Below are 26,768 nucleotides of genomic sequence, written 5' to 3' on the forward strand. Positions count from 1 at the left end.
AACAATTATTTATTGAAAAGAATGATAGAACCCCAGACCCCGGCTGAAACCATCCCCTCCCACACGCACACCTGACTATCACAACCCGCACCCGGCAACACCAGATTGCTGAGCACCTGAGGCGACACCCCTGGGCCCCCTCCGCCCCCAGCCCCCGGGGAGAGCAGGGGGCCTAGTAGAAATCTTCCAGGTCGGAGTCTGCCTCTGCGCCTTGCTGGTTCTGAATCTGACTTTGCTTCCGGTACAGACAGGCCACCTGAAGCGAGAGGGTGGGTGGTGGGAGGGTCAGAAGCCCTGGGGCTGCCCCACCCCCTTCCATGCCAAGCCAGGCCAGAGCCCACCTTCTCCAAAAAGTAGGCCTGGCCAGGCAAGCCCACCCCTGAGCCAACCACCCACCCTCTACCGCAGGCCTCACCTGGGAACTGGTGGTGGCCTCCTCCGGCCTCTTGTCCTCACGGACGCAGATAAACCGAGGGAAGCGGAGGGAGATTCCCTTCTCGCTATCCGCCTGCGGAGGCGAGGCGTGGTGGGTGGAGTGGTGATGAGGACCAAGCAGCAGTCCAGCCTGCTCCCGGCAGCAATTCCCCATCCAAAGTCTCCTCCCCACTCCTACGCCTCTGGCCTGTTTCCTGACCCATAAGCGATGGATCATTGTAAAAATTAAATAAGGTCATTTAGTGCCTGGGGCCGCTCCGCGGAGCAGGAGGCTGCAGTAGCTGTGCTTTATGCCGTTGTTATTATTATTAGGGCCAAGGGGTGGATTCTAGAACCAGACTGTGAGGTTCAAATCCCAGCTCCCAGTCTCGAGAGCCTCGTGACCCTGGGCCAGTTACGCTCCCTGGGGCTCTATTTTCCCATCTGTAAAATGGGATGGTCAGCGTCTTGGTGAAGATGAGTGTGAACAAGTGACATGCCTGCTTCACCTAAATGCTCGATAAATGTTGTTCCCATCTCTTTATTACCAGGGGCCCCCGACTTCCCAAGACGGTGCAAGAGTGAGAAATTTCAAGAAGGAAACTAGATGAAAAGTATGAGTTTTGCCTTTACATGGAAGTCAGCTGCTAAGCAGAAAAGCACATGCTAGCTTTTGAAGGATCAGAAAAAATCCCAAAGGGAGTATGCACTTTAAGATTTCCTGTTCCTCAGTCAACTATACTTTAATTAAAACAAAAAACAAAAAACAAAAACCCTCCAAATTGATGTTTCTAAGAATCCATAAAGAGAAAACAATATAATTTGCATTTTAACAATGTTATTAAGATTTGAGATCTCTGTGGATTTTAGGGTTGAACACTTTGGTTGACAATAAGCTGAATTTTTGTGCTAATAAAAGACATATCTGTAACAGTAAAAAAAAAAAAAAAAAAAATTTCCTGATCTTCAGAAGGAGGATGCTAAGAGCTGTCCTAGTGCCGGTGGGGGAGTGTTTCCCTGGGGACACTGATCCTCTAGCAGATGCGGAGGACAGAACCACTATGAGAGAAATTAGCCAAGGAATGTTAAAACTCGGTAGCGTGAAAATTAACTACAGTTGAGAAAGAAACACAGTAGTGGACCTAAATGCTCAGCAGGAAGTATCCTAAATTTTTACTGAAAAGAACTGTTTTCAAAAATTACTTAAGAGCGGAATGTGAGATTATGATATTTAAGAAAGAGATTTTAAAAAAATGATACCAATGAACTTATATACAAAACAGAAATAGACCCACAGACACAGAAAACAAACTTATGGTTTACCAAAGGGGGAAGGGGTGGTGAGGGATAAATTAGGAGTTTGAGATTAACAGATATACACTACTATATATAAAGTAGATAAACAATAAGAACGTACTATATAGCACAGAGAACTACTCAATATTTTGTAGTAACAAAGGGAAAAGAATCTGAAAAAGAATATATATATGTATGTATGTGTGTATATATATATATAAAACTGAATTACTTTGCTGTACACCTGAAACTAACACAACATGGTAAATCAACTATACTCCAATAAGAACATAAAATTTAAAAAATAAAAATAAAATTTTTTTTTAAATCAAAGAAAGCAATTTCACGGTTTTCTTTCTACTCGTGGGGAATTTCTTTTTTTTTTTTTTTTTAATGAGACTTTGACCTCATTCTCTGAAACCCAAATAAAACGCAAGCTCCAGTCTTCCTAAGCATCACCCAGGAAGCTCAGACATGGGCTCCAAGATCCCCTCCCCCCGTTTCCCCACCCTCCCAGCTGGGGTTCCTTCGGAGGGTCTATTCCAGGGTCCCCCAGTTACTCACCAGGCCCCGGGCAGCCGGATAGATGGGGGAGAGGGAGAGGTCTGCACACTTCACCTCCCACACGGTGCTGGGGTCCAGCCAGTGGTCGGGGGCCACGGCGCCGTCGGCCCGGACATAGGAGCGTGGGGCGGGCAGCACCAGGGCCTGCAGCCAGTGGCGGGAATAAGGGAGAGAGGGTCTTGGATCTCAAAGTCAAGGCTGAGGGGAGGGTTGTGGGGGGCGGGACTGGAGAGTGAGGAAAGAGGGAGGAAGACGGGGGAAGGGGATAGATACAGATGCCCCTCCAAGTAAAAAGCTGGTGGTAGGTGGAGCCGGGGGGTGATGGGGGAAACGGGAGAAAGGAAGGAACGACAGAGACCCCTGGGAGCTGAGACAAGAAATTAAAGGCAGAGAGAGTCAGAGAGAGGAACCGAGACCCAGAGACGGGGAGTCAGAGACCTGGGTGGGGGGACACCAAGAATGGGACAGACAGGGCCAGAGACACCAACACACAGGAAAGCCAGAGCACGCCCCAAATGCCTGGGACCAGGACAGCAAACTCCGCGACGACTAGGGGCTCCACTGGCATCCTAAGAGCGAACTCAGGGAACGAGCAACACGGCCTCCCTGAGCCTGTCTCGGGCGCGGCCGAGGCACTGAGCCCGGGGAGATGAGGCTCCCTGACCGGAGGCTCTGGCCGGTAGCTGGAAGGGCTGGGACGAGAACTTGGACGTGCTGCACTCGGAAGCCAGCTCTGCAGCGCCGGGCCCGCGCCCCGAGCCTCCCAGCGAGAGCCCCAAGCGCACACGGGGGTGGGGTGGGGGTGGGGCCTCACCTGGAGCCTCTGGTGATGCTCCTCTAGCTCCTCGTCGCTGAAGCCCGTTCCGAGCTGCAAGGAGGACGGAGGTCAGAGGCTCCACGTCCTCCCAGCACCCAGCCCCCGAGGTTGAGCCACACCCACTCCCTTCCCGCTTCTGCGGCCCCCCAGCTCCCGGCACCTTGCATATGGCCTGCAGTTCCTCACTCTCCTCGTCGTAGGCGGCCAGCAGGAAGCCCCCGTACCGGCCGGCCCGCTTTCCCCGGCCCAGGTAGGCGCCGATCACCACGAGGTCCAGGGTGTCGCCCACGCCGTCCAGGTAGTCCTTCTTCAGCTGGGAGGAGGGAAGGTGGGGGATGAGGGTGTGACGCTCGGGTGTGGCTCCACCACTGGAGCTTAAGCACTGTGCGAGGAGGGGCTGGGTGAGAAGACCCATGACAGTCACCGTGTGGAGACTGGACGTGGAACAGGTTTCTAGGCTGCAAGGGTTGATGAGACAGAGGGGACGCAAATGCGAAGAGGAGGCGGGACCGAGGGGACAGGTCAGGCGGGGCGACCTCGGGGGTCACCCCGGAACCCCCCTCCGTTCGATATGGAGGCACATTCCACTCCTTCACACAGAGAACATTTATCCATTCATTCCAAAAACGTTGATTAAGTGCCAACTGTGTGCCAGGCAGGAGCTCAGCCGTGGGGATACAACAACGAATATTTCTTGAGACTGGCAAGGTTTGTACCTGCACAGCCGCTTACAGCTTAGTGGGGGCAGGACGGACCATAAACGACTAAAAAACACACAGGGAGGGATTTCCTTGGTGGTCCAGTGGTAAGACTCCACACTCCCAATGCAGGGGGCCCAGGTTCGATCCCCGGTCGGGGAACTAGATCCCGCAGGCAGGCTGCACCGAAGATACCATGTGCCGCAACTAAGACCCGAGCAGCCAAAATAATATTTAAACAAACAAACAAACAAACAAACACACACACATAGGGAAACCCTGTCCACAGGCTCCGCCAGCTCAGCGCCCGGCTATCTCCCGCTTGGGTCTCCTGGCCCCCTCCTCACTGCTGCCTCTCTGCTCAAGCTCCCATCACCTCTTACTGGACAGCTGCCTTCGGCTGCCTGCTCCCACTTCTGCCCAGCACCCCCGCACCCGTCCACCACCCACAGAGTGGCCGGAGGACTTGTGCCAAATGACAATCAGACCAGGTGACTTCCCCCTTAAAACCTCCGCTGGCTTCCTGAAACCCTTGGAGGAAAACCCAGTTTTCTTTTACCACCCACTGCTGGGTGATCTGGGACCCACTCTCTGCCCTGACCTCACCTCACGCCTCGATGGTCCTCGACCCCTGCACACACTGAGCTTGTTCCTACCCCAGGGCCTTTGCACTTGCTGCCCACCCCCAACCCCCACCTACATGCTCCGCCCCTGATCTTCACATGACCGACCACTTCCTATCATCCATGTCTCGACCCAAACACTGCCTCTGGAAAGGCTTTTCCCAATCACCCAACGTACTGCAGACCCTCCCTGGCCCCAAGTGGACTTGCTTTCTTCACAGCACTCATCACTCCCCGACTTTATCCCGTTTGCATGCTGGCTGACTTCCTGGCGGAAGGCAAGCTCAGAGGGAACAGAAAGCTCCTTGGGCTCCCTCACCCCCACATCTGGGGTGCCTAGCCGGGGGGTTCTCCACCAGTCCTTGGTGAATTTGCTCATGGCGACTCACTAAGGGAGCAGAGCCAAGGCTGACTGCAGTGGGAGGTGGGAGGGACTGAGCAAAGGGCTCCGGGGCTCACATGGGGTGACTGTGGGGACTGGGCATGGCCCACCCAGCAGGGGCAGGCTTCTGGTCCCCAGCTCAGCAAGAAACGGGGGCAGGGGCAGGCTGCACCTTGAGCCAGTTGTGCGACCTCTTGGCGATCTCGTAGGTGGCGTCCACATCCAGGGTCTTCACCATCAGCCCCTCGCAGGAGTCTGGGGGACACATGAGAGCCCTGTGAAGCCCCGGCTCACAGCCTCACAACAGACGCAGGCAGGGTTCTGGTCCAGTCGTCCAGGGTGGGGCTGGGATGGGTGCAGATCTTGGGGGGTGGGCGGAGGGGGCGCAGACCTTGGCGGATGCCCTCACCTTTCACCGACTGCTCCAAGAACTCGGCGATCTGGTCCGTGTCCTTGGTGTCCAGAGAGGTGGCAAAGACAAACTCGCCCTCCGTCTCCACGAAGTTCTCCCGGAGCAGCTGCCGGCGTCGGGAAAGGGGCTCACGTACCAGGGACTGTGGGGCAGGATAAGAGAGATGGGACAGCATCGTGGAAATAAAGAGAAGAAACCCCGACCTCAGGAGAAGCAGGAAGCGGATGGGTCACAAGTCATCATGTGGCTTATGGAAATGAGTGTGAAGAGGGGCATTATTTTATATTTTTGCCAACTCTCTAATGTCTGGTTTAACAGAGGTTGGATTCTCACATCTGCTTCTGCATTCGGACGGCTACAAAATGTCGTTCAGGTTGCAGGACAGGAAGAAAATCTCCCTCATACAGATGTTGGGAAAGGGAGGGCCTCACGGTCCACGTTTTGAGAACCACTGCCCGAGTGTGGCCTCCGGGCTCAGTGATGAAACTCTAACCGCTGGTTCCCAAGCTCTCCCCCCATCACCTCAAGTCATGCCCCAGCTGACCCGGGCACGATGCCAGAACTCACCTCTCCATTGAGGTAGATGAGGTCGAAGGCGTACAGACACACCTGCACCTGGATCTCTGCCGCGTCCACCTCCTGGGTCAGGGCAGGATGGAGACCAGGAGCGGGGGAAGGTGAGATGGGGCCCAGGTGGGTCCCTTCCCACCATGCCTGAGGCAGACACCCCGGTCACCTGCCATGCCCCCCTTCTCCCCAGCCAACAGTCCACACACCTGTGAGGGCAGCAGTGCTGCCAGCCACACGCACTGAACTGTGATGGCTCTTGGCTAATCCCAGCCACCGCATTCACCACTGCTAGGTATCTGCTCTCCCAGCCTCCCTTGCAGCTAATGGGGGGTGACATGACACAACTCTGGCCAATGAGAGTAAAGAAGATTGCTGGGGTGCAGGTTGTGGGAGCTCCTAGAACAGATCTTTCACAATAAAACAGATGTTGGAAAAGAGGCCTTCCCTCCTTCCAACTTGGCACGCTGGGATAAGAATGCGATGGCTGGAGCTGTGGCAGCCACACTGCAAAAGGCTGCGAGAACTACAACCCAACTGATAGCTCCGTCTCTCTGGGATTGCACAGGACTGGGTGGAAGATGAGGGCAGGCGGTGGAGGGGGCGCAGAGGCTACCTTGCGTTTGCGGGTGGTGAGCACTTGGAATGGCTGGATCTGCTTCTTTTCCCGGTCCCAAGCCACGGCTTCCGTGTCCAGGATGAAGGATGTGACTGACGGGAGTTTAATCTGAAAGGTGAAGAGGGGGACCCAGGGCTGGTGAGAGGTGGCGGATGAGGCCACAAGACAGACGCAGGGAAACAAATATCTTTTTCCTTCTGCAGCTCTGAAGATCCACTGACTAACTGATGTCAATCTTAAAAAGATGCGTGTGAACACAGACCCCTTCTCTTGTTCCCCACCAAGAGGGGAAAAAAACTATGTTTTCTGAGGACTTACTATTTGGTCCCCTATGCTGGAGTCAGCCAGGGGTGGTAGGAGGTACCCAGAAAAGCACTAACTTTCTTTGTGGGAAGGGATAGAAGCTGGAACCCCTTTCCTGTCTGGAAGCGTGGTGGCTACTTGGAGACCATAGGGGACAGGCATTGGGATGAAATGGAACCAGCCAAGGACAGTAGAGGGCAGAGGACCAAGCTGGGTTTGGGAGGACCCTGGTGCTCAGCTGAGCCAGCCTAGGGCCACCCGCCTTCAGATTTGAGAAGAAAAGAACATCTGCAGTTGTTCCGTTATTTGCAGCCCAACGCACTCCAATCTCCTTCCCATCAACCCCTGCTGTGCCGAGCTGGCCTGGCTGGGCCTCAGTTCCCTGCACCCGTAAGTGCAGCCCCGGCCCCCATCTGAGTGAGAGGCAGCAGCAGGTGCCCACCTTGTGGATGCGGCTGATGATATCGGGGTACCTTCCGGTATTGTCCTCCTGATTCCTGCTGAAGATCTTCACCTCCCCGCCTTCCAGAACATGGATCTGCCACAGCGGGGGAGCGGAGAGGGACTCAGGGCCAGGTCCGCCCCCAGGGCCCCCTCCTTTCTCTTCTTGACTCCACTTTCATTGGCAGACGGTTCCAGAAGCTCTGGAGGAGGTACTGGTGCAGAGATCTGAGTGAATCCTCTCCTTGGTTCAAACAGCACCTCCCAGCCGTGTGTGTGGAAGCCCCCGCCACCTCCGCTTCATCTCCAATCCCTACCCTCCTCCCCATGCAAGCACAGGTACTTGGCTCTGCGCGTATGTATGATCTGTCTGGATGTTGTTAGGCCGTAAACATCATTCTGGCTTTTATGATTTTAATTTATTCATTTTACTACGTCTGGGCCCCAGTCCTTGAGTAGTGCTACATATGTGCCACCCAACACGTATATTATCCCAAGAAATAGTAGTGTGTGTGTATGACGTAATATATGACTTTACATATGTATTTTTAAAAATCACTGCCACTATGGTAACTCATTTTGTTCATCTTCTTCTCAGCACTGTATTTCAAAGATCCATCTGTGTTGTTAAGCGTCTACTGAACCCACTGTGTGTAGCCTCCTCAAGGCACCACAGGGTGGCGCCCACCAAGCTCGCTTATCCATCCCCAGGTGAGGAACAGGGCGGAGCCGGCCCCAACTCCCCCCAGGACAGAAGAGCCGCAAGGAGCATCCTTACAGCCCAGACCAAGGCCATCTCCGGCCCTGGGAGGCACCCGTTACATTAATACACCCACCAGCAGGGCACGAGTGCAGCCGATGCTGCTTGAGCTCCCACTGCCGAAGGTCAGGACTGTGACGATGTTATCAAAACTGATTCTCAGAGAAGCCAGTCAGGTGGCTATGATCGCGGATTGCCTGGAGGTGGGAACTACAGCCCCGAGAGATGCGCACGACCGGACGGGTAGTCGTGGCAGAGGCCGGCCGGCCTGGAACTCAGGTCTGAGGGACCCCACGGCCCTGCTCGACGGCGTGCCCCTTTCTGCAGAAGGGATGTGTCCACCCCCTTACCTGTGCCCTCTGTCCATCGTATTTGTACTCGCAGGTGAAAGCTGCCTCCTCAAAGCGCCTCAGGACCTCGCTGACGCCCCGGGTTGGGTGGGCCAACATTGGTTTCAGGGGGACCCCTGGGGGGGTTGCGATGAGAGTGAGGTCAGGTAGACGGGGTGGGGGGGGGCACATTAGGGTGACAACCTCAGGATGACGAAGTGACGAGACAGAGGGAACCTGGGTGGCTGAGCCCTGGAGTGCCGTGCAGCCCCTCCCTGGCCTCCTGCCTCCCTCTGGACTCTTATGTACAAGAAAACGAGAGTCTGTCTGTCTGCCTGCCTCGCCTTTTGGGGTATCTCTGGTGTAGCAGCTCTAATACAGAAGCGGGAAGTCCGAGCAGAAAAGCAACGGCTTTTGGCACAGGGGACAGGACTGACTTTGGAGGAGAGGGTCCTGGGCTTCTGAGACGGGTGCTCTCTGGGCAGCGGGCCCTCCCACGGCCGCCCTGGAGGGCAGAAGCCAAGGCCAGGTGGAGGGAGCGGAGCCGGAAGGCGGCCAGCCCAGCGCCTGGGGCCCAGGGTGAGGCTGTAGACCCACTGCAGAGGGGCCCGTGGGGCTGGTACCTGGGCTCAGCCTGCAGTGCTCCGGGAGCCGCTCCAGACTGTGCTCCAGCAACACGGGGATGATCCGGTCCAGGTCGGGCACCTCGCTGGGGTGGGAGGCGAGAACAAGGTGGGGCACGTGTTTCTAGAACCCTGCTCTCGGGCTGCAAGATCCACCTCTGCGGGCCACCTGGCCCCAGGTCTACTCCCGCCTATCCCCGACTCCCCTTGTCGCCCCGTCTCTGTCGTAGTCCTCCCTCAGCGTCACTATATATCACTCTGACTCTGGCTCCCTCGAGCCGGGCCCGCCATCGCTCCCCAGTCTGTCATCATGAGACGAGCGATTCTCTACCTGGGCTACATGTCACAGCCACTCAAGGACGTGTTCAAAAAAGTGTTTCTTCAAGGCCAGCCTCCACCTGCAAAGATTCTGATTTAACTGGCCTGGGCAGGCCTGAGAGCGACAGTCTGTAGGTGCCCACACAGGGGCAGAGTTAAGGCTGCCGCCCTGGCCCCAGAGGCTCTGCAGGGCTTGTCTGCCTTGTGTACCCAGCACCCAAGGGGCCTGGCCCAGAGCAGGTGCCCCGTGGGCATTTGTGGAATGGCTCGTTTGCCCTCCTGCCGCTGACACCCCATCTGGCTGTCACCGTCCCGCTGGGGCCAGCCCTGGGTCGGTAGCCAGCCAGGTCCCTCCACGCAGCTCTCTCTGGAGCCCTCACCATCACTCCACAGACGTCCTCTCCTTGACTGTCACGACCCCTCACTGTGTGTCAGTCACCAGCCCCCATCTGGGGCTCTCGTGGCCTCTCCACATGCGCAGTCCTGTCTGGAACTTGGAAACCTCTTGATACCTCCTCCTCTTCTCTGTGTCAGCATCTCTCCCCGTCCCTGTGTCACTGACCCTTCACTGTTGGCCCTCTTCCCGACCTTTGTCATCATCCCTGTGCCCAGCACCAGTCTCGTCTGGATCACCACCCAGTGCTCTGTCACTAGCCCTGTGATGGTCACGGATGCTTGCTGGCTGCTGGCCCCTCCCACTTCATCCATGACCCCTCGGGCCCTGCCCACCGCCCCCCTCTGGCTCCCCCCACCCCTCTAGCTCTGCCCAGGGCCCCTGGAACTCACCAGAACGTCTGCTTCAGGATCATGCCTTGCTCCTCCAGCCATGTCTTTCTGGCCTCTGCTGTCTTGCCCTTCCCAGCATCCACCACGGCTGGGGGGAATTCTAAGACAAGCCCCAGCAGAAGAGACTTTGGGATGGGCCCAACCCCGCTCAGCCACCCGAGTCCACAGTGGGTGGTGGTGCCAGGAACAGTGTCCGCAGGGGAGAGAAGCCTGGAGTGGCAGTGGGAGGTGGGAACCACGTGTAGGGGTGGGCGTGGGCGTGGACTTCTGACAAGGAGAAGGGCAGCCAGGTTAACTCGAGTGCTGGGCACGGGGCCGGCCACGGGGGCTCACCTTGACCTGGCGGGGTGAGGCTCACGGCCTGGGCGAGGGCCGCCAGCACCGACTGCTCCGCCAGCCCGAGGCGCAGCCGTCCACTCAGGGCTCTGGGGAGACAGCAGGTAATGGGGAGTGGGCTTGTCCGTATGTGTCCGACCCCGCCCTCTACCCCTTGTTCCTCTCTCCTCCAGTCTCCCCTACCTCGACCCTCTCCTCAAAACCAGAGCCAGAAGTGACCTGAGATCACACAGCCCCACTTAACAGAGGAGGAAACTGAGGCCGGCCAGAAACCACCGTGACCGCTGGCAGCGCCTGCGGACAGAACTGGGGGCCTTGCGGGCGTCTCCGCCTCTCTCCTCAGCTGCCCTCTGAGAAACGGGAGTGGCTCGGGGAAGGTGGGTCAGGGCCAGAGCTGGGCCTGGAACTGGAAGGCAGCCTGCCCCAGGGGTGCCAGAGCGTGATGGTCAGGAACCTGTCCCCGCCACAGGCCTTGCTTTGAGCCAGCGACCTCAGGCAGGAAGCTTCACCTCCCTGGGCCTCCATCTCCCCTTCTGTAAACTGGGGTGAGGCTAACAGGGCCCACCTCCAAGAGCTGCAGGGAGGAAGAAAGCACGTGGCATGGGGCAGGGTACCCAAGAAACAGTCCAACGACTATGTCGGACAAATACTTCAAGGACGGCTACCGCTTGGCTACCCTGCTTACTGTCCCCGCTCAGGCCAAGGCAGACATCACTAATCAAGCACGGCACTCTTCACCCACGAGCCCCCACCCTTCTCCAGGCAGTGCTCCTGAGAAGAGGAGCCGGCTGCGAAAGGAAACCTATGTTCCCATCCCGTCCCCTCAGGGCCCAGGCTCCTCTCTCACGCTGTTCTCATCCAAGGGCGGTCGCGGCGCCAGCAGTGATACAGCTGCCAGTCCCTCTCCACCTTCACCTCTCCCCACCCTCACAGGCCCCCATACTCACCTGGCGATGAATCGTGCTTCTGAGTGGCGGCAGGCCACAAAGAGGCCTTTGATGACGTCCATCTTCTTGGCTGTGGACTGAAGATACGGGGGAAGGGCAGTCAGTGCCTGGGGTGAAGGGAGGGGAGGGGACCACACCTCCCCGCCAACCATGCTGCCTGGGGAGCTGCCACCCTTGGAATACCTGCCCCCCATCGCCCCCTCACTCCCCCATCCCCCGGCCGCGTGCTCACAGCGCGGTGAAAAGCTCGCTCTCTTCTTGCCTCCCACCCCAGCTTTGCTCAGCACATGCCTGTGGAGCCATGACCCACGGCCCGCACTAGATCAGGGCTAGACTCTCGGGAAGAGGCTCCCTCGGTCTTGAGAGCAGCAGAAGGAAAGGAAGCTCTGATCCCACAGGCAAGACCAAGGCGATCCAGCCCTGAACAGTCTAACCAGAGCCTTTTGGGTCCCCAAGGGACAAGGGTCTGGAGAGGGGGTGAGCCGCCTGCCCACTCACAGCGCTGCCGGCCAGCTGCGCGATGTCCCGGAACTTGGTGAAGACGCCGGCGGCGGTGAGGGCAGGCGGGGGCAGCACGAGCCTCTGGGTGCTGCGGCTGCTCTCGGCCACCAGCCCCACGTCGCCCTTCTCGGCCGCCTCGGCCCGGACCGACTCGAGCTGCCGGCCTTGGGGGGGCGGAGAGAGAGGGTGCTGAGGGCAAGGAGAGGTGTGGCCACATGGCTCCTGGCTCCAGGCGGCCTGGATGATGAACCCGTCTACACCAGAGGGGATGTCTGGGGTGGTGTCATCGGTGTGTAGACGGGACTTAAAGCCTTGGGGTGGAATGCAATCACCAGGGGAGCAAGTGAGAAGGCGGCCAAGGGACCCTGTGCCTGCCCTCCAGTTGCTCACTAACGTCCTCCAATGGGCCTTTGCTTGTTTGCTGTCACCTTATCCTTTTGAAGTCATCAATTTAAATACAGTGGAGGTGTTCTGGCCTTACTTATTGTCTAGGCTGGGTCCCATGGGTGCCCCTTGCTGTAAGAGTAGGCGGCTGGACCCCTATGTTCATGGCAGCACTATTCACAATAACCGAAACATGGAAACAACCTAAATGTCCATCAACAGATGAATGGATAAAGATGTGGTATATACATACAGTGGAGTGCTACTCAACCACATAAAAAGAACGAAATAATGCCCTTTGCAGCAACGTGGATGCAACTAGAAATTATCATACCAAGTGAAGTCAGACAGAGAAAGACAAATACCATATGATATCACCTATATGTGGAATCTAAAATGTGACACAAATGAACTTATCTACAAAACAGAAACAGACTCACAGACACAGAGAACAGACTTGTGGTTGCCAAGGGGAAGTGGGGGTGGGGTAGGGAAGGACTGGGAGTTAGAGATTAGCAGATGCAAACGATTATATATAGGATGGATAAACAAGGTCCTACTGTATAGCACAGGGAACTATATTCAATATTCTGTGATAAACCATATGGAAAAGAATATGAAGGAGAATGTATATATATTGGGTTGGCCAAAAAGTTTGTTTGGTTAGTGAATACAATGTTCAATAAAATTCCTGGTGAAAATGAAAAACGTGTCTTTTTACTTAAAACCGAACGAACTTTTTGGCCAATCCAACATATGTATAACTGAGCCACTGCTGTACAGCGGAAATTAACACAACACTGTAAATCAACTATACTGCAATAAAATACATTTTTAAAAGAGCAGGAGGCTGGGAAGGTGGAGGCAAGTTATCACAACAGCTCTGCCTAGCAGTTCTCAACCTATCAGAACCACAGGCCCTTCCCAGGACAGGCATTTTGTGTCACTCCTCTCTACTCCGGAAGAAATGCAGAGATGACACAACTTACCCACACATATCGGGTCAGCACAATGCCCCAACTCATGTACAAAGGAAACAGAGGGAAAGCAATTCACAATGAAACAGCAGGCATTTCAATCTCTGGCCGCTTGGCCAGAGATTTTTTTTTTTTTTTTTTGACAACGACTTACACTTATCTATTCCATAGCATCGCTGATACGCAAAATACAAAGCAGGTTCTGGTGTCTGGACCTACCCCAACTCACTTCCAAAACAATTATATTCCAAAGCTTTATCTGGAAGCCACGAGGACACATGACCGAGTTGCCAGGCCCCGTGCCTGTAAGTGGTATCGCCTGACCAACTCTCCACACCCCCTTGGGCCAGGCAGCCGAGGGGGGCCTGAGGAGACACGTGTGAGCGTGAACACGGAAGGGCGGAAACCGCCTCGGCCCCGCAGTCCCGTCTGGCAGGGAGGCCGGGCGGCACTGGCTGCCGCCTACTCTCCGCTCCTCACTATGTAGGAAGGAGAAATCTTCCTTCCTTTGCGCCAGCGTGGCTGGGTTTTGTGTCACTGGCAGAGGGAAGTATCCTAGTGGACACGGTCTGCAGCGGGACTGGTGCGATGTCAGCACCTAAGGAACGTGTCTTGAGTGAACGCGTGGGAGTGTTCTGATCTCAGCTCCTCTGGCTCCGACGACCCCATGACTCTCTTCCATTCCCAGCCAATCTTCCTCAGGCACCTTGTCCTCTCATGAAACCCTCAAACCTCTTCTTCCTTAAGCGCTGGTGCTGCGCAAGGTGTGACTCAAAGCCCCGCCCCTCTCCTCCCCAGAGACCCTCTCCCTGGGCACGAGAACGGGCCAGCACGTAACCAGGCCTCCGAAGCTCAGGGCTCCCAGATCCTGCTCTGTGATCCAGATCTCCTGAGCTTCGTTTCCTCGATTGTTGGGTGGCCCACAGATACAGGTTGGTCCCAAGCTGAATTTAGTAACTTCCCCTGAACCGGCCTGCCCCTCAAGGTGTCCTGTCCTGGTGGAGGGTCCATCATGATGGACCCGGGGGTATTCTTCTCACCTCCCCACCCCTGACCCCCGCAGGCAGTTCCCTCCTGGCCCCGGTCTCCCCTCTCTTGCCCTCTCCCCTGCTGCCCACAGCTCCCCTGGCCTCAGCTCCTCTTCCCCCAGACCTCTGCCCCACTTCCTCCCCGGCCTCCTGGTTTCCTGTCCATCCTCCACATGGGCCCAGAACCGACCCTGCCCTTTGCCTGCTCAGGACCTTTCCACAGCTCCCCAGTGCCGTCACAATAAACATGGAGCATTCCAGGCCCTTGGCGGGCAGGAGGCCCCGTCCACATGGCCAGCCAGCCTCTCCTAAGCACCGAGGGCTTGGCCCTTGGAGGCTGCCGGCCCCGCCCACAGCCTGCTCTTTCCTCATCTCCCCTCGTGACTCCGCTGGTCAAAGCCCTGCTACCTCCACAAGCCCCAGCCCTCAGTCCTGGCCCCCGTCCCGCTCTGGGCCTGCAGCACCTCCTCCCACCCCGACCGGGCCTCGGCGCAGACCTGGTCCTGCTCTCCCCCCGCACTCCGCTCGCTGCCCTCGCTCTCCCCGTCTCTCCACCTTCCCAGTCCCCCTCCATCGTCTCCCAGGGGCTCCCGGCCTCTCCACTCCCTCCCTCGAAGCTCCCCCCGCCACCGCTGGGGCTTCCACCACAGCCCCCTCCTCACCTGTGGCCTGGGCCACCGCCTTGAGGAGGATGCCATCGCCAATGCCAAGCTCCAGGCCCTGCTGGGGCGGCCCCAGGCGGTTGAGGCTGAGGTAGAGGACGGGGAGGAGGTCAGCAGGTGACAGGGCCGCCACAGAGCGCAGGAGGTTGCTCAGCGTCTCCACCATCCGGAGCCTGCAGGAGGGGATGGGGCGGGGGTGGGGGGTGACCACTTGGCATTTCAGGACCAAAGTGGGGCGGCGGGGGCAGGATAAAAGGAATCTGGGCACCGAGACGAGGAGAGGGCTCACGACCAGCGCCCGGTGTGTGACCCGAGCCACAGGCACCATCACAGGCTGCTGGGGGGAAAAGGACCTCCATTTGACCGTCATCTATAGAGAAGTAACAGCTGACGCGTATGGACTGTTTTCTAGGTGCCGGGCACTGGTGTTAAGCCCTCTGCATTCTCTAACTCCCTGAACTCTCACAGCTCCCCTGAGCTAGATATTATTTGATTTTACAGGCAAAGAAACGGAGGCATGGAAAGATCGTGTAACTTGCCCAAGGTCACAGAGCTAGCATCAGGCTGAGATGGGGTTCTCGCTACAAACAAGACCTGGATTTCCTCTAACGTCGAGGCACGTCAGCCAGGTGGCAGATACTTCTGACTACTTAGGCTAGACTCCGTTCCTGCCACCAGGAGGTGGGGGCTGTTTCCTCACGCCAGGGGTCTGGGCTGACCCTCACATCTTGCTCTGACCAACAAATGAGGCAGAAATGACGGCTGGGCCTCCTGAGCCTGGGCCTCCAGAGGGCCTGCAGCCACTCTCGTGGCCATGCCCGTGGCCTGCGATCTCGTGTGTCAGGGTGAAGCTGAGAGAGGAGAGGTTAAAAGGATTAAGCAGCTGGAGGCGCAGAGGCTTCCAGAGAGACAGGGCCGGAAGGGCCTTCACCCAGCGGCCCCCGCCAGGCCGGCCCGGTTAATTACCGCGCAGAAACCTCTTCGATCTTCTCAAACGTCCGGGCCACAGCCAGGTAAGGGACTCTGCGGGAGGAAAAGAGAAAACAAGAGCTGTGCGTACACCCACGCTGCCCCTCCAGCCACCTTCCTCCCCACACCTCCTTGGGGACAGCCTTGCTAAATCCCCAGATGCACGCAACCCCGCCCAGCCACTGCCTGGGGCGTTCTCTCCGTCCCCTTCAGAGCTGCCAATGGTCTCCCCAAAACACAGAGGGTAGAGATTTGCCAGTTTTCTCCCACTGAAGCTTCCGGAGACAGGGCCTCCTGCAGTGCCAGGGACTGGAGAAGGACAGCCTGGGGAGGGCCAAGCCTCACCTCTGGCCCACCTTCCAGCAAGCATCTTCGACGGGATGGTAGTTGTTCTTGGCAGGATTGTAGCTGGATGGGTCCAGGTGTCTGTGGAGGGAAAAGGGAGACTGTAGGGTAGATGCCTGGGTCGAAGGGAAGTCATTCCTCCCGCTAATATTTACTGAGCACCTACTAAGTGCCAGGTACTATTCCAGGCACAAGGGCACAGAAGTGAATGAAAACAAGTTTGCTAACCTGGAGCTCACATTCCAGAGGGAGAGTCAGGGGGAAAAAACAAACAAACAATAAAACGTAAGGGAATAAATCATTTTAGATAAAAAATATTTTAGAAAACCAAGTAGGGGGAGGAATCGGGATGGTAGGTGCTACTTCAGAGGGCGGTAGGGGAAGGCCAGAGGAGACATTTGGGCAGAATGATGTGAGGAGTGAGCAGTGTGGGTACCAGAGAGAAGAGCATTCCAAGTGGGGGGAACGGTGAGTGCAAAGGCCCTGCGGCAGACACACACCTGGCATGTTTGAGGAAAAGAAAAGGGGTCAGCGTGGCTGGAGTGGAGCAGCGTGATCTGAATGTTTTTCAAAGCCCACTCCAAGAGGCAAGGACCTCCCCCGGCCTCTCGGCCAATCCCTCCCTCACACTCTGGCTGGAACAGCAGGAGGAGGGTACAGTCCCTGGGTGCCACAAAGAGCCAGGCACCGTGCTAAGAGCACTACATCTGCTAGCAATCAGCCCTGTAGGCAGGGACTCTTCTACCCTCCATATCCAGATAAGGAAACTGGGCACAGAGTGGTTAAGTAGCTCACCTGAGGTCACACAGCTAGTAAGCAGCACAGTTCCAGAGACTGTTCTAAACCTCTACATTATACATGCCTCTAGAAATGCCTCACACTGACCCCATTAGAGCCACTGCAGTCACACTCATTTGGGTTAAAATCCCTGCTCCATCACTGACCAGCTGTGTCGTGGTGAGGAAGCAGCTTCCCTCTCTGAACCACAGTGTCTCCATCTATACAATGGAGCCACCAGGAGTCCCTACCCTGACACGTTGTCATGAGGTTAAGGAAGAAATTATGGTGAGGGTTCCCACTCCTTGGTGCACTCTGCGGGGAGCATTTTTAGAACAACACTGACTCCCCAGCCTCAGGCCTATTTCTCTACCGAATGTGGGGGCACAGAAGGGCGAGGGAGAAGACTTCAGATTTTTTTCAGCTCTTCAGCTGATCCTGATGCACAGACTGGGTTGAAGACGGCTGAGCTGGACGGAGCATGCTCAGTGAGTTGTAAGGACTCAGCGTTTGATAAGCGGTAGCCCTCCTGGCCCTTCCTATCATTACAACGAGAGAGACGGCAGAGCGCGGTGGGTAAGAAATTCTACAGCCACACTGCCTGGCTCAAATCCCAGCTCTATCATACACCCCGTCTGTGACCTCAGCAAGGCAATCAAAATTAGTAACAATAACAATAATAATAATAGCAGCCACAACTTGCTGAGCTTGGGCATGGCCAGGCCCTAGTCTAAATGCTTCAAACCCTCAGGACGAAACTGGCCCAGAAAGGGTAAGTCACTTGGCCAAGGTCACACAGCTGACAAAGGTAGAGCTGGGATTTCTAACCTCTCCACAATACTGTCCTGCCTCCAAGCCTCACTTTTCTCACCTGTGAAATGGGGATACCAACAGAAACGACGCACAAATTTGCTGTGAGGCTTCGATGCATTAGGATATAGAAGGCACACTGCCTGCTGCCTGGCACACTGTTAACAGTGGATAAAAGAGTGTGTTTTTGCCACTGATAAGTCCCCATTTTAAAAGCAAGGAAATTGGAGGCCCTGAAAGTTTGTCTCCTGGAGGCAGCCATCAGCGATCAGACTGGGAATATGGTGTAAGCAAAACCATCACAGGGCGTCCCTGGTGGCACAGGGGCTGAGAATCCGCCTGCCAACACAGGGGACATGGGTTCAAGCCCTGGTCCAGGAAGATCCCATATGCCGCAGAGCAACTAAGCCCGTGTGCCACAACTACTGAGCCTGTGCTCTAGAGCCCACAAGACACAACTACTGAGCCCACGTGCCACAACTACTGAAGCCTGCGCGCCTAGAGCCTGTGCTCCGCAACAAGAGAAGCCACCGCGATAGAAGCCCGCATACCGCAATGAAGAGTAGCCCCCACTCACAGCAACTAGAGAAAGCCCACATGCAGCAACGCAGACCCAACGCAGCCAAAACTAAATATAAGTTAATTAATTAATTTAAAAAAAACAGAAAACGATCATAGTATCACATGAAATAAAAATCAGGACATAAAACTTCATGTCAGGCAACGATTCTGTTAGAGAAACTTATTTATAAATAACATAAGCATGGACACAGGCCCAGAAGGCAAGATGGGGCAGTGGTGAAAAAGAGGCCAGGCTTAGGAACCAAGTGGACCCAGGTTTCAGGCCTGGCCCTACCCCTGCCTCCCTGTGTGACCCAGGGAAGATGACCTAACTTCTCTGGGCTACTAGTCTCAATGTCTGTGCGATGGCTAAAATACCTGCTTCCTCCGCAGGACTACTGCAGAGATGAAGTAAAAAGGCATAACAGAAACCTTTAACACCGGATCTGACACATAGTAGGCGTCCAAGAAAAGGAGCCGACCGTTCCTGCAGCGCAGTCACATGCTGAAATGGGGCCATTTAATCTCAGTAATCAGGTCTCAACTGGGGTACAAAATTGCCATTAAGAATCTCCCCCAAATTTTTATTAGAATAATTAAACCCTAATCACAAAATTTTAAGGCTGAAAGAATGTTTTTGGTGACTACCGGTCTCATTTTCGGAGGCCTACTTACAATCAGGTCAGAGAGATCTTGGACTCACTGCCTTATTCCGTTTAATCTGCTGTCATCTCTACAATAGATCCTGACTCACCCCTTGGTCTCGTCCTTTCTCAGAGCGCTGGGTCCCTCTTCTTTCGCTTCTTTCTTGATTGCTGGCTTCCGGGGAGCTGGGAATGAAGCAGGGAAATGGTGGGTCCTTTCTCCTTGTGACAGCCCCTGCCTGCCAACCACTTTCCAGCCAGCATTGCGAGAGGCGAGTTAGACTTTCTAACCAAGTTAGACTTTTTAACCCACGGGAAAGCCGCACTCTCTGGAGAAAGATCCACCCACCTCTCCCCAGGGCAACCCTGCAAGGTGTGGGGGAGAAACTCACAGAAGAAACTGCTGAGCGTCTTGGGAGCTTTGGGGGGAGGCTTAGCCTGGCCGTCCTCCTGTGGTCCCTGCTTCACGGCCACCTTGGGCTCTGAAACGCTTTCTGTTGGGGGCTTTGCTTTGAAAGCGAGAGAGGTCAGATGGTGATGCAAACTATTTTGACTAAATTTTTTAACCTCAAGGTCATTCTGACCCTGAAGATGGAAGACATAATCAATTCTGCCCTCTTCCTTTCCATAGTTTCATTTTGGAGCCTCTCAGGCCTGATGCTTCAGGACTAACTAGTGGAATTCTAGCATCTGGCCTGAGATTGGAGATTTACGGATGGTGGGAAAAAAATCTCAGTACGATAAGAAGAAAATATTCCCACTTCTGCAGGTGCAGAAAATCAGATACGATCCTGCATCCCAAAAATATCCTCACAGCATTTTTTCTGCCATGGGAGGCTTCTGGACACCTCACTGCAGGAGCTGTTCTATGGCCTGGGAGGGTAACTTTAACCTCTAAAATCTTGTAACTCACCCTGGTTATCTAACTTAAAAAAATTATTGCTCGGGACTTCCCTGGTGGTCCAGTGGTTAGGATTCTGCACTTCTACCGCAGGAGGAGCAAGTTCGATCCCTGGTTGGGGAACTAAGATCCCACATGCCGTGTGGTGTGGCCAAAAAAAATTTTTTTAATTAAAATTTTTAAAATTATTGCTCAATTAATAACATACAGTGCCTATAATTTCTGAAAGATATTTTGTTGGAGGATGACTGGCTCTTTTTTTCCTCACATGCACGGAGGAAAAATAACAATAAAAATAATAATAGCGGACTTCCCTGGTGGTCCAGTGGTTAAGACTCTGCAATCCCAACTCAGGGGGCCTGGGTTCGATCCCTGGTCAGGGAACTAGATCCTGCATGACTCAACTAAAAGATCCTGCACTCGGCAATGAAGATCCTGCATGCCACAACTAAGACCCAGCACAGCCAAATAAATAAATATTTAAAAAAATAATAATAGCAATAGAACCTATAATTTCCCCTAGAATCTGCATTTAGACAACACACTGGAGAATCTTATTTAAGTCTTATTTCATCTGAGCCTTATTTAAATTAACTGTCCTCCAGAGACATCTGACCCCCAAAACCATAGAGGTGGGGCTTCAGGGAGGAAGAGGACCAGAAACTCACTGGAGGTCTTCAGGGGCTCAGGGGGTGACCTGGGCTGGTCTCCTTCTTCTGCTTCCTTCTTCTTGCCCCCTTCAGGCTCTGTGAGGCTTTCTGTTGGTGTCTCTAATTCTGAGGACCGATTAAAAAAAAAGCCAGGTGGCAAAAAGTCACTATGACCGCTCCCCCCAAAGGGCATTTCGATTCCCAAGACACTCTGCCCCCGTTTTTTCTCCGCTGTGCTGACTGAACATCTGTGAAGTGACGGGAGGTGTGAGAGCCCACTCCTGGTCAGCCCTGAACCAGGCAGGGACCTTGAGGGAAACCAACCCCGATGCTCACCTGGGCAGCTAAGAAACTGAGAGGGTCAGTCTTTTCTTATAAACCATTATTTTAGAATTATTCACTGCAAAATAGAACTGGAAAGGGTTCAAAATGCCAACAGTAACTTGTTAGAGATAAAAATAAAGGTGCTGTTTTTTTTTTAAGCTGACTGGAAAAAAAAAAAAAAAACCCACATCCAGGGTAATAATAAAAACTGCATCAACTATCTTGGGAAAAAATCTGCCTCAGTAGAAAGAAGCCCCACCTCACCCCCCAAAATCCCCAGACACAGACAATGGCTAAAACTGCATGATTTATAGTAAAATTTGTTACTGACTAAAAATTGCCAACTGGAAATCAAATCTCCACCAAACTCAGATCTTCCCTGGGAAAGATAAACCTAATAAGGACCTTATATTAAACAAACAAACTGACAGTGGCAAAGGCTATGATTATTATAATCTCGTACAGGCCCCAAATGATCAATGGATCAGGTCTTTATGGTTGTGTTTCCCACGGAGCACATTTTATATTTTCAAGGGAAACTGGTGACATCTGCTGGACACCGTGTGACCTACTGGCTCAGGGTATTTTGCCTGTCAGTATTAGATCACATTCTTGGCAATTCCTGACGTTAGCTTTCTGCAAGGCTGGGTACTCACTGGTGGCGTGATAAAAACCAAGTACTGCACAAAAATCAACAAGGAAAGTGGCAGTGTTCAACTGGATTCCAAAGTCTGAGCAATTGTGCAGTGCCCAGGAGACATCACAACTAGTAACTAATTATGATTATTTAGCAGCAAAATTAAATATTATTTTTCCTTTCAACGTTATATGTATTATTTTCTCAAATGCTCAAGCTGCTAGAACATAAATAAATAGTTGTTCAGACATAACAACTTAACTGAACAGTAAAGGTACTGGCCTTGAGGCACCGTGAAAAAGTTACTAAGGCACCATGGGCCCTGGAAGTTTGCGAACCCCTCTGCTTTCTGGTAAGATTTACAACAAAAAACAAACCATTTAGAGGAAAATACATTCCATATGAGAAACATAAAAATAGAAGAGAAAATTGAGAAGCTGTATATGAATTCGTACTGAATTAAGATGGCCAAACGAATGTATTCCAGAATGTTTTCATGACAAAACTCCCCGGGTGGGGCCTTGGGATTCTGACGGACTCGTGTGGATTCTTGGACAGAGGTGTCAAATCAGTGGGGTCCTCACACCCTGCCCTCTCAGACAGGCCCCCGCCCCTCCAGATCACACACACACACACACACACACACACACACACACACACACACAGTCAGTCCCCACCCCCCACCCCAGGGCCTTACCTTCCTCCTCCTCCTCCTCCTCCTCCTCCTTCTTCTTCTTCTTGGCTCCTCCGTCCTCGTCCTTGCCCTGCTCTTGCAGGACATCCTGAAATGTCCGTTTGGAAAGCTGCTTCCGGGCTGGGAAGGCAAAGGGCTCAGTGTGGCCTCCTTGCGGCCCGCCTGCCCCACCCTGGTGAGCTCAGACCCCGCGACGACGGGGCCCTGAGAAGGCTCTGGGCCCCTGCCCTCCTCCGCCTGCCCACAGCCACGGCTCCGGTGCAGGCCTCTGCTGCTTCCTGGCTGTGTGACCCCGAGCAGGTTCCTTCACCTTAGGAGCCAGCAGCCACCCTCCTCTCTGCCTCACCTCTCTCCACACACTATCCTCAAACCCTTCCTGCTCCCCAAATCGCACCTTATTGCCCAGAGATGCCGAGGTGTATGGGATTCCCCCATGTGCCGTGCTGTTCCCATCTCGAAGCCTTTGCACGGGCTGTCTTGGCTGCAACACTTCCCAACCGCCCTTTCTCAGCACAGCCAACCCTAACCCATCTTCCAAGACTCAGGCCAGAAGGCACCTCCTCTGGGCCACCTCAATCCACAGCTCCCCAAGCATCTGGCGTTACCACTATTTTTCCTTACACCAGCACCATCAGTGAAAATATACAGTGAGCCACGTACATCATCTTTAACTTTCTAGTGGCTACACTGAGAAAAGGAAAAAGAACCAGGAGAATTGTTTGAATAATATTGTTTACTTAACCCGATAAATCCAAAATATGATGACTCCAACATGTTCTGAATATTAAAAGAAATGAGTAACATTCTTTTTTCTATGCTACGTCTTCAAAATCCGATGCACTTAAAAGCACATCTCAATTGGGCACTAAATTTTCATCAGAAATACTCGATGTGTTTAGATTTCATGGACTTTACCGTTGAGAAAGTAGCTTCACATATCCGAGTTGATCAAATTATTGCAAAGCTTCAATAATTGAAACTAGAGTCAGCTTTCCAATTTAAATTGAATTAAAGTAGCATTAAAAATTCAATTCCCCAGGGGCTTCCCTGGTGGCGCAGTGGTTGAGAGTCCGCCTGCCGATGCAGGGGACACGGGTTCGTGCCCCGGTCCGGGAAGATCCCACATGCCGCGGAGTGGCTGGGCCCGTGAGCCATGGCCGCTGAGCCTGCGCGTCCGGAGCCTGTACTCCGCAACGGGAGAGGCCACAACAGTGAGAGGCCCGCGTACCACAAAAAAAAAAAAAAAAAAAAAATTCAATTCCTCTACTGTACAGCACAGGGAACTCCACTCAATACTCTGTAATGACCTACACAGGAAAAGAGTCTAAAAACGAGTGAATATACGTATATGTATAACTGACTCACTTTGCTGTACAGCAGAAACTAACAATACTGTAAATCAATTATACTCCAATAAAAAAAAAAATTTTAGTTCCTCAATCACCACGGTTCAGGGTCTCAGCAGGCCGTATCATCCTGCATCATGTGGGGGGTCTCTCCCCTGTCCCGCCCCTGTGTAAAAATCTTCCCAACGCCCCTGGCGACAGAGGCGCCGCTCCTCAGACGGGCTTTCCATGGACCTGCTCTAGTCTCTTTGCTCGTTGTCCCCAACCCCACGCTCTGAGCACCAACACACCTAGCCATCAGTGCCCCCAGGGCCTTTTCCACTCACACTCCCCCAGCCTAGAACCCTCTCCCCTCCTCAGTCCCTGCTCACTCCTCTTCTGTCCCTCAGGGCTCAGCTTGGTTAAGCTCTCTTCTAGAAGTCTCCCTCGAGTCAGGGGCCCTCCCCTGGGCTCCCACAGTGAGCCGTGTGGCCTCCAGCACTGCACACATCACAGTGACAATAACCGACATTTACTGAGCGCTTAGTGTAGGCTGGGCCCAGTTCCAAGCCCTTACAGGTACTCACTTTTAATCCTCCCAAGATCTCTGGGTGGGAGGTACTGTAATTATCATTCGTTTTATGGATAAAGCCCAGAGAAGGGAAGTCATTTGCCCAAGGTCACACAGCCAGTGGATGGTGGAGCCGTGCTCTTAACCACAATGCTATCGGAGCTGTCACGAGGATGGCTGAATGATGCAGAAATCCAAGTGTGGACAAAGACAGGCAACTGAAAGGGCGAGGCCAGGGGGTCCTTACCCGTGCGACGCTTCGGGATCCCTGATGGGGAGACGACCGTGGGAGAGGTGCTGGAGTGGGAAGGGCTGCTCTCAGGCAGTGTGCCAGGACTGGGAGGGGAGACTTGTGGGGAATCTGGAGCAGGCTTCTGGAAGGGGAGAGAAAGAGCAATTCCTGAATGAGAGGAGGAAGGAGGGAGCACCCAGCTACGTCATTTTCCAAGCACTTGAGAGTACAGAGGGACTCAGCCCCACTTAGGCCTCATCCCCTCTTACCTGGGCCATCCCTCCACCATCCTGAGTAGTTTCATGGTCCCAGACTGTCCCTATCATGGACCCCAATAACAATTCTTTTTTTTCTAAAGTAAAAGAATCTGTGATCTTTAGCTAGGCATAATACAGCCCAACTAAAAACTATACTTCCCAGGGTCCCCTGTAGCTAGGTGTGGTCAGGAGACTGAGGACTACACTTCCCAGCCTCCCTTACATCTAGGCGTGGTCAGAAGCCCCAGGTCTACACAATGCAATGTAAGGATATACAGGTCCCTTGGTTCAAATAACATTCACCTAAAGGCAAGTGGAGTGCCCTGCTCTTCCCACTGGCTGAATGTGGGCATTCACTTGGACAAGGGCATCTAGGGATGGCAAGCAACAGTATAGAAGCACCCTGGGGCAGAGTTAGCCAAGGAAAAGACGAAGATGACAAGGAAGAAGCGGCTTCTGAGGGGCCTTGGAGGCTCCGTAAGGACCAGCTTTGGCCTGAGCTGGCAACGCCAGGGGGTTTGAGCAGAGGATCTCACTTCACCATCGACAGACTGAGAAGTGCTGCACTTCAGACGTTATCCTCAGAGCAGCCAACAGGCATGAAATGACTTAAATGAGAGGAGCGAGTGAGCCGATGCACTTGAAGATGGAAAGCCCTCCCACAACAGGAGAGACTGGACGGATTTCCGAGCCCTTCCTCTGTAGCAGGCATTCTTCTCCGATCTGGATGTGAATCGACTCACTGCACCTTCACGGCCACCCTACGAGGCGAGGGCTATCTATCGGGAGCTGCTCTTGCCAGTTGAGGCTGCCCAGGCACCCCAGGCCAGGGAGCCCAGCCCAGACCCCGGGCAGAGGTGGGGTTAGGAGCACAGAGACCAGGCAGGACCACTCAATTCCTCCACCCGCTGGGGCATCATTTCCGGAATTCTCCTGAGCAGCCACTGCACTCAGCTCCAAAGGCCAATGGGAATGATGGTTTCTTCTGGTGAATGATGGTTTCTTCTGGTAAATGTGGGCAGGCTGCTGGGGCCCTACCTGGCTTTTGGGGGGTTTGGGGGCATCCTCCTCCTCGTCCTCCCCTTCGCTGCCCAGGACCCGGGCCGCCTTCCTCCCTGGCCTCTTCACTGGAGAGTCGCCCTCAGGTACCACTCTATTCCGCTCCTTCAGCGCCACCCTGGAGGATGAGAAAATGGAGGGTTTTTTTCCAGCAGATAGAGTGGGGACGCTACTCCCAAATTCTCCAGCCCCTTCTTTATGTTTCATTCCCTTCCTTGCCTTTCAAGCATTCAATGAACATTTTCTAGGAGCCTCCTCAGCATATACTCTTAGTCACCCATCCACCCATCCCGCTCTCTGGAGGCCTCCTGTGTGCCCACCCTGTGATGGGTGATGCTGAGGAGCACGTGAAGTCCCTACTGAGGGCAGAGACTGGCCTCCAACATCCCTTTGGAGACGCTCTTTCAGTCATGTAAGCCCCTGAGTCCCCTACTGCTTGTCCTCACTGCTCTCTTATCCCTAGAACTTCGACTTGCTGACCCCTTTTGACAATGCAGATGAGGGCAGGACAGAGCAGAGAGAGAGGGAGAGAAAGAACCTGGGTCCCAGGACCACCAAGTGGTACAGAGTCGCCTAGCTGCCCCAAACTGCTTAAGCAGCTCAGAATCTTTCAAGTGAGAAAGAGGCAATTTTAACTTTAACCAAGTCACCATGACTTTGGTTACTGGTAAAGCAGCCCAACGACTCCCCCGACACCAGCTCTGAGGCACTCCCAGTCTGGTGAGGAACACAGACACGGCTGTCAAAATACAGCCAATATGCTTGCTGATGGAGGTCACTTAAGGGGCTGGGAACACAGCTGATTCCTACCGGTTTCTGCACTCATAAAGCTCGCGGTCTGGACAAAGACCAAGATGTACACAAACACCTCCCTACTTAGGTCAATGACGGCACGCTTTTGTCATGGGAACATTAAAGAGAATAAAGTAAGTTTAGATGAAGTGCATAGCTCTAAGACATTTTTTTGTGGGGAGAGAAAGTAGACTGTCAAATCTGCGAGAGGAGTTGCTATTGATTTTATTCACTGCTAAACCCACAGGGTCTAGGTGCCCGGCACATAGTAGATTCTCAGTGGATATTTGTTGACTAAATGAATCTATACAGTATGATTCCATGAATGTTTGCCCATATGTACCTGCAACTTGCATACAGAATAATCCTGCTTTTCCTATTTAAAAATAAATTAAAAGTGTGTATTATTGGGCTTCCCTGGTGGTGCAGTGGT

The 26,768-nt window shown here is 53.9% G+C and overlaps 1 protein-coding gene across 2 annotated transcripts in view; it reads right to left on the reverse strand.

Moving 5' to 3' along the window:
* Positions 1-26,768, reverse strand: part of LIG1 (DNA ligase 1) — a gene marked incomplete at its 5' end in the record, with an annotated part of 30,843 nt that continues 4,075 nt past the window's right edge. Inside the window, 25 exons of one of the 2 annotated variants that reach the window (XM_079723932.1) lie at positions 1-256; positions 416-508; positions 2,275-2,418; positions 3,089-3,142; positions 3,252-3,404; positions 4,967-5,049; positions 5,204-5,348; positions 5,774-5,845; positions 6,390-6,500; positions 7,138-7,233; positions 8,247-8,362; positions 8,849-8,934; positions 9,953-10,052; positions 10,286-10,377; positions 11,236-11,312; positions 11,734-11,900; positions 14,788-14,960; positions 15,754-15,810; positions 16,102-16,182; positions 19,004-19,079; positions 19,286-19,402; positions 20,463-20,564; positions 22,103-22,219; positions 24,243-24,369; positions 25,523-25,661. In XM_079723932.1, the coding sequence (XP_079580058.1) occupies positions 173-256; positions 416-508; positions 2,275-2,418; positions 3,089-3,142; positions 3,252-3,404; positions 4,967-5,049; positions 5,204-5,348; positions 5,774-5,845; positions 6,390-6,500; positions 7,138-7,233; positions 8,247-8,362; positions 8,849-8,934; positions 9,953-10,052; positions 10,286-10,377; positions 11,236-11,312; positions 11,734-11,900; positions 14,788-14,960; positions 15,754-15,810; positions 16,102-16,182; positions 19,004-19,079; positions 19,286-19,402; positions 20,463-20,564; positions 22,103-22,219; positions 24,243-24,369; positions 25,523-25,661 (2,662 nt within the window). In that variant the 3' untranslated portion in view covers positions 1-172. The remainder of the gene's footprint in view (positions 257-415; positions 509-2,274; positions 2,419-3,088; positions 3,143-3,251; positions 3,405-4,966; positions 5,050-5,203; positions 5,349-5,773; positions 5,846-6,389; positions 6,501-7,137; positions 7,234-8,246; positions 8,363-8,848; positions 8,935-9,952; positions 10,053-10,285; positions 10,378-11,235; positions 11,313-11,733; positions 11,901-14,787; positions 14,961-15,753; positions 15,811-16,101; positions 16,183-19,003; positions 19,080-19,285; positions 19,403-20,462; positions 20,565-22,102; positions 22,220-24,242; positions 24,370-25,522; positions 25,662-26,768) is intronic. The other variant, XM_079723931.1, reaches the window with a different exon arrangement.

The sequence above is a fragment of the Hyperoodon ampullatus genome (assembly GCF_949752795.1).
Source record: "Hyperoodon ampullatus genome assembly, chromosome: 18".
Lineage (NCBI taxonomy): Eukaryota > Metazoa > Chordata > Mammalia > Artiodactyla > Ziphiidae > Hyperoodon > Hyperoodon ampullatus.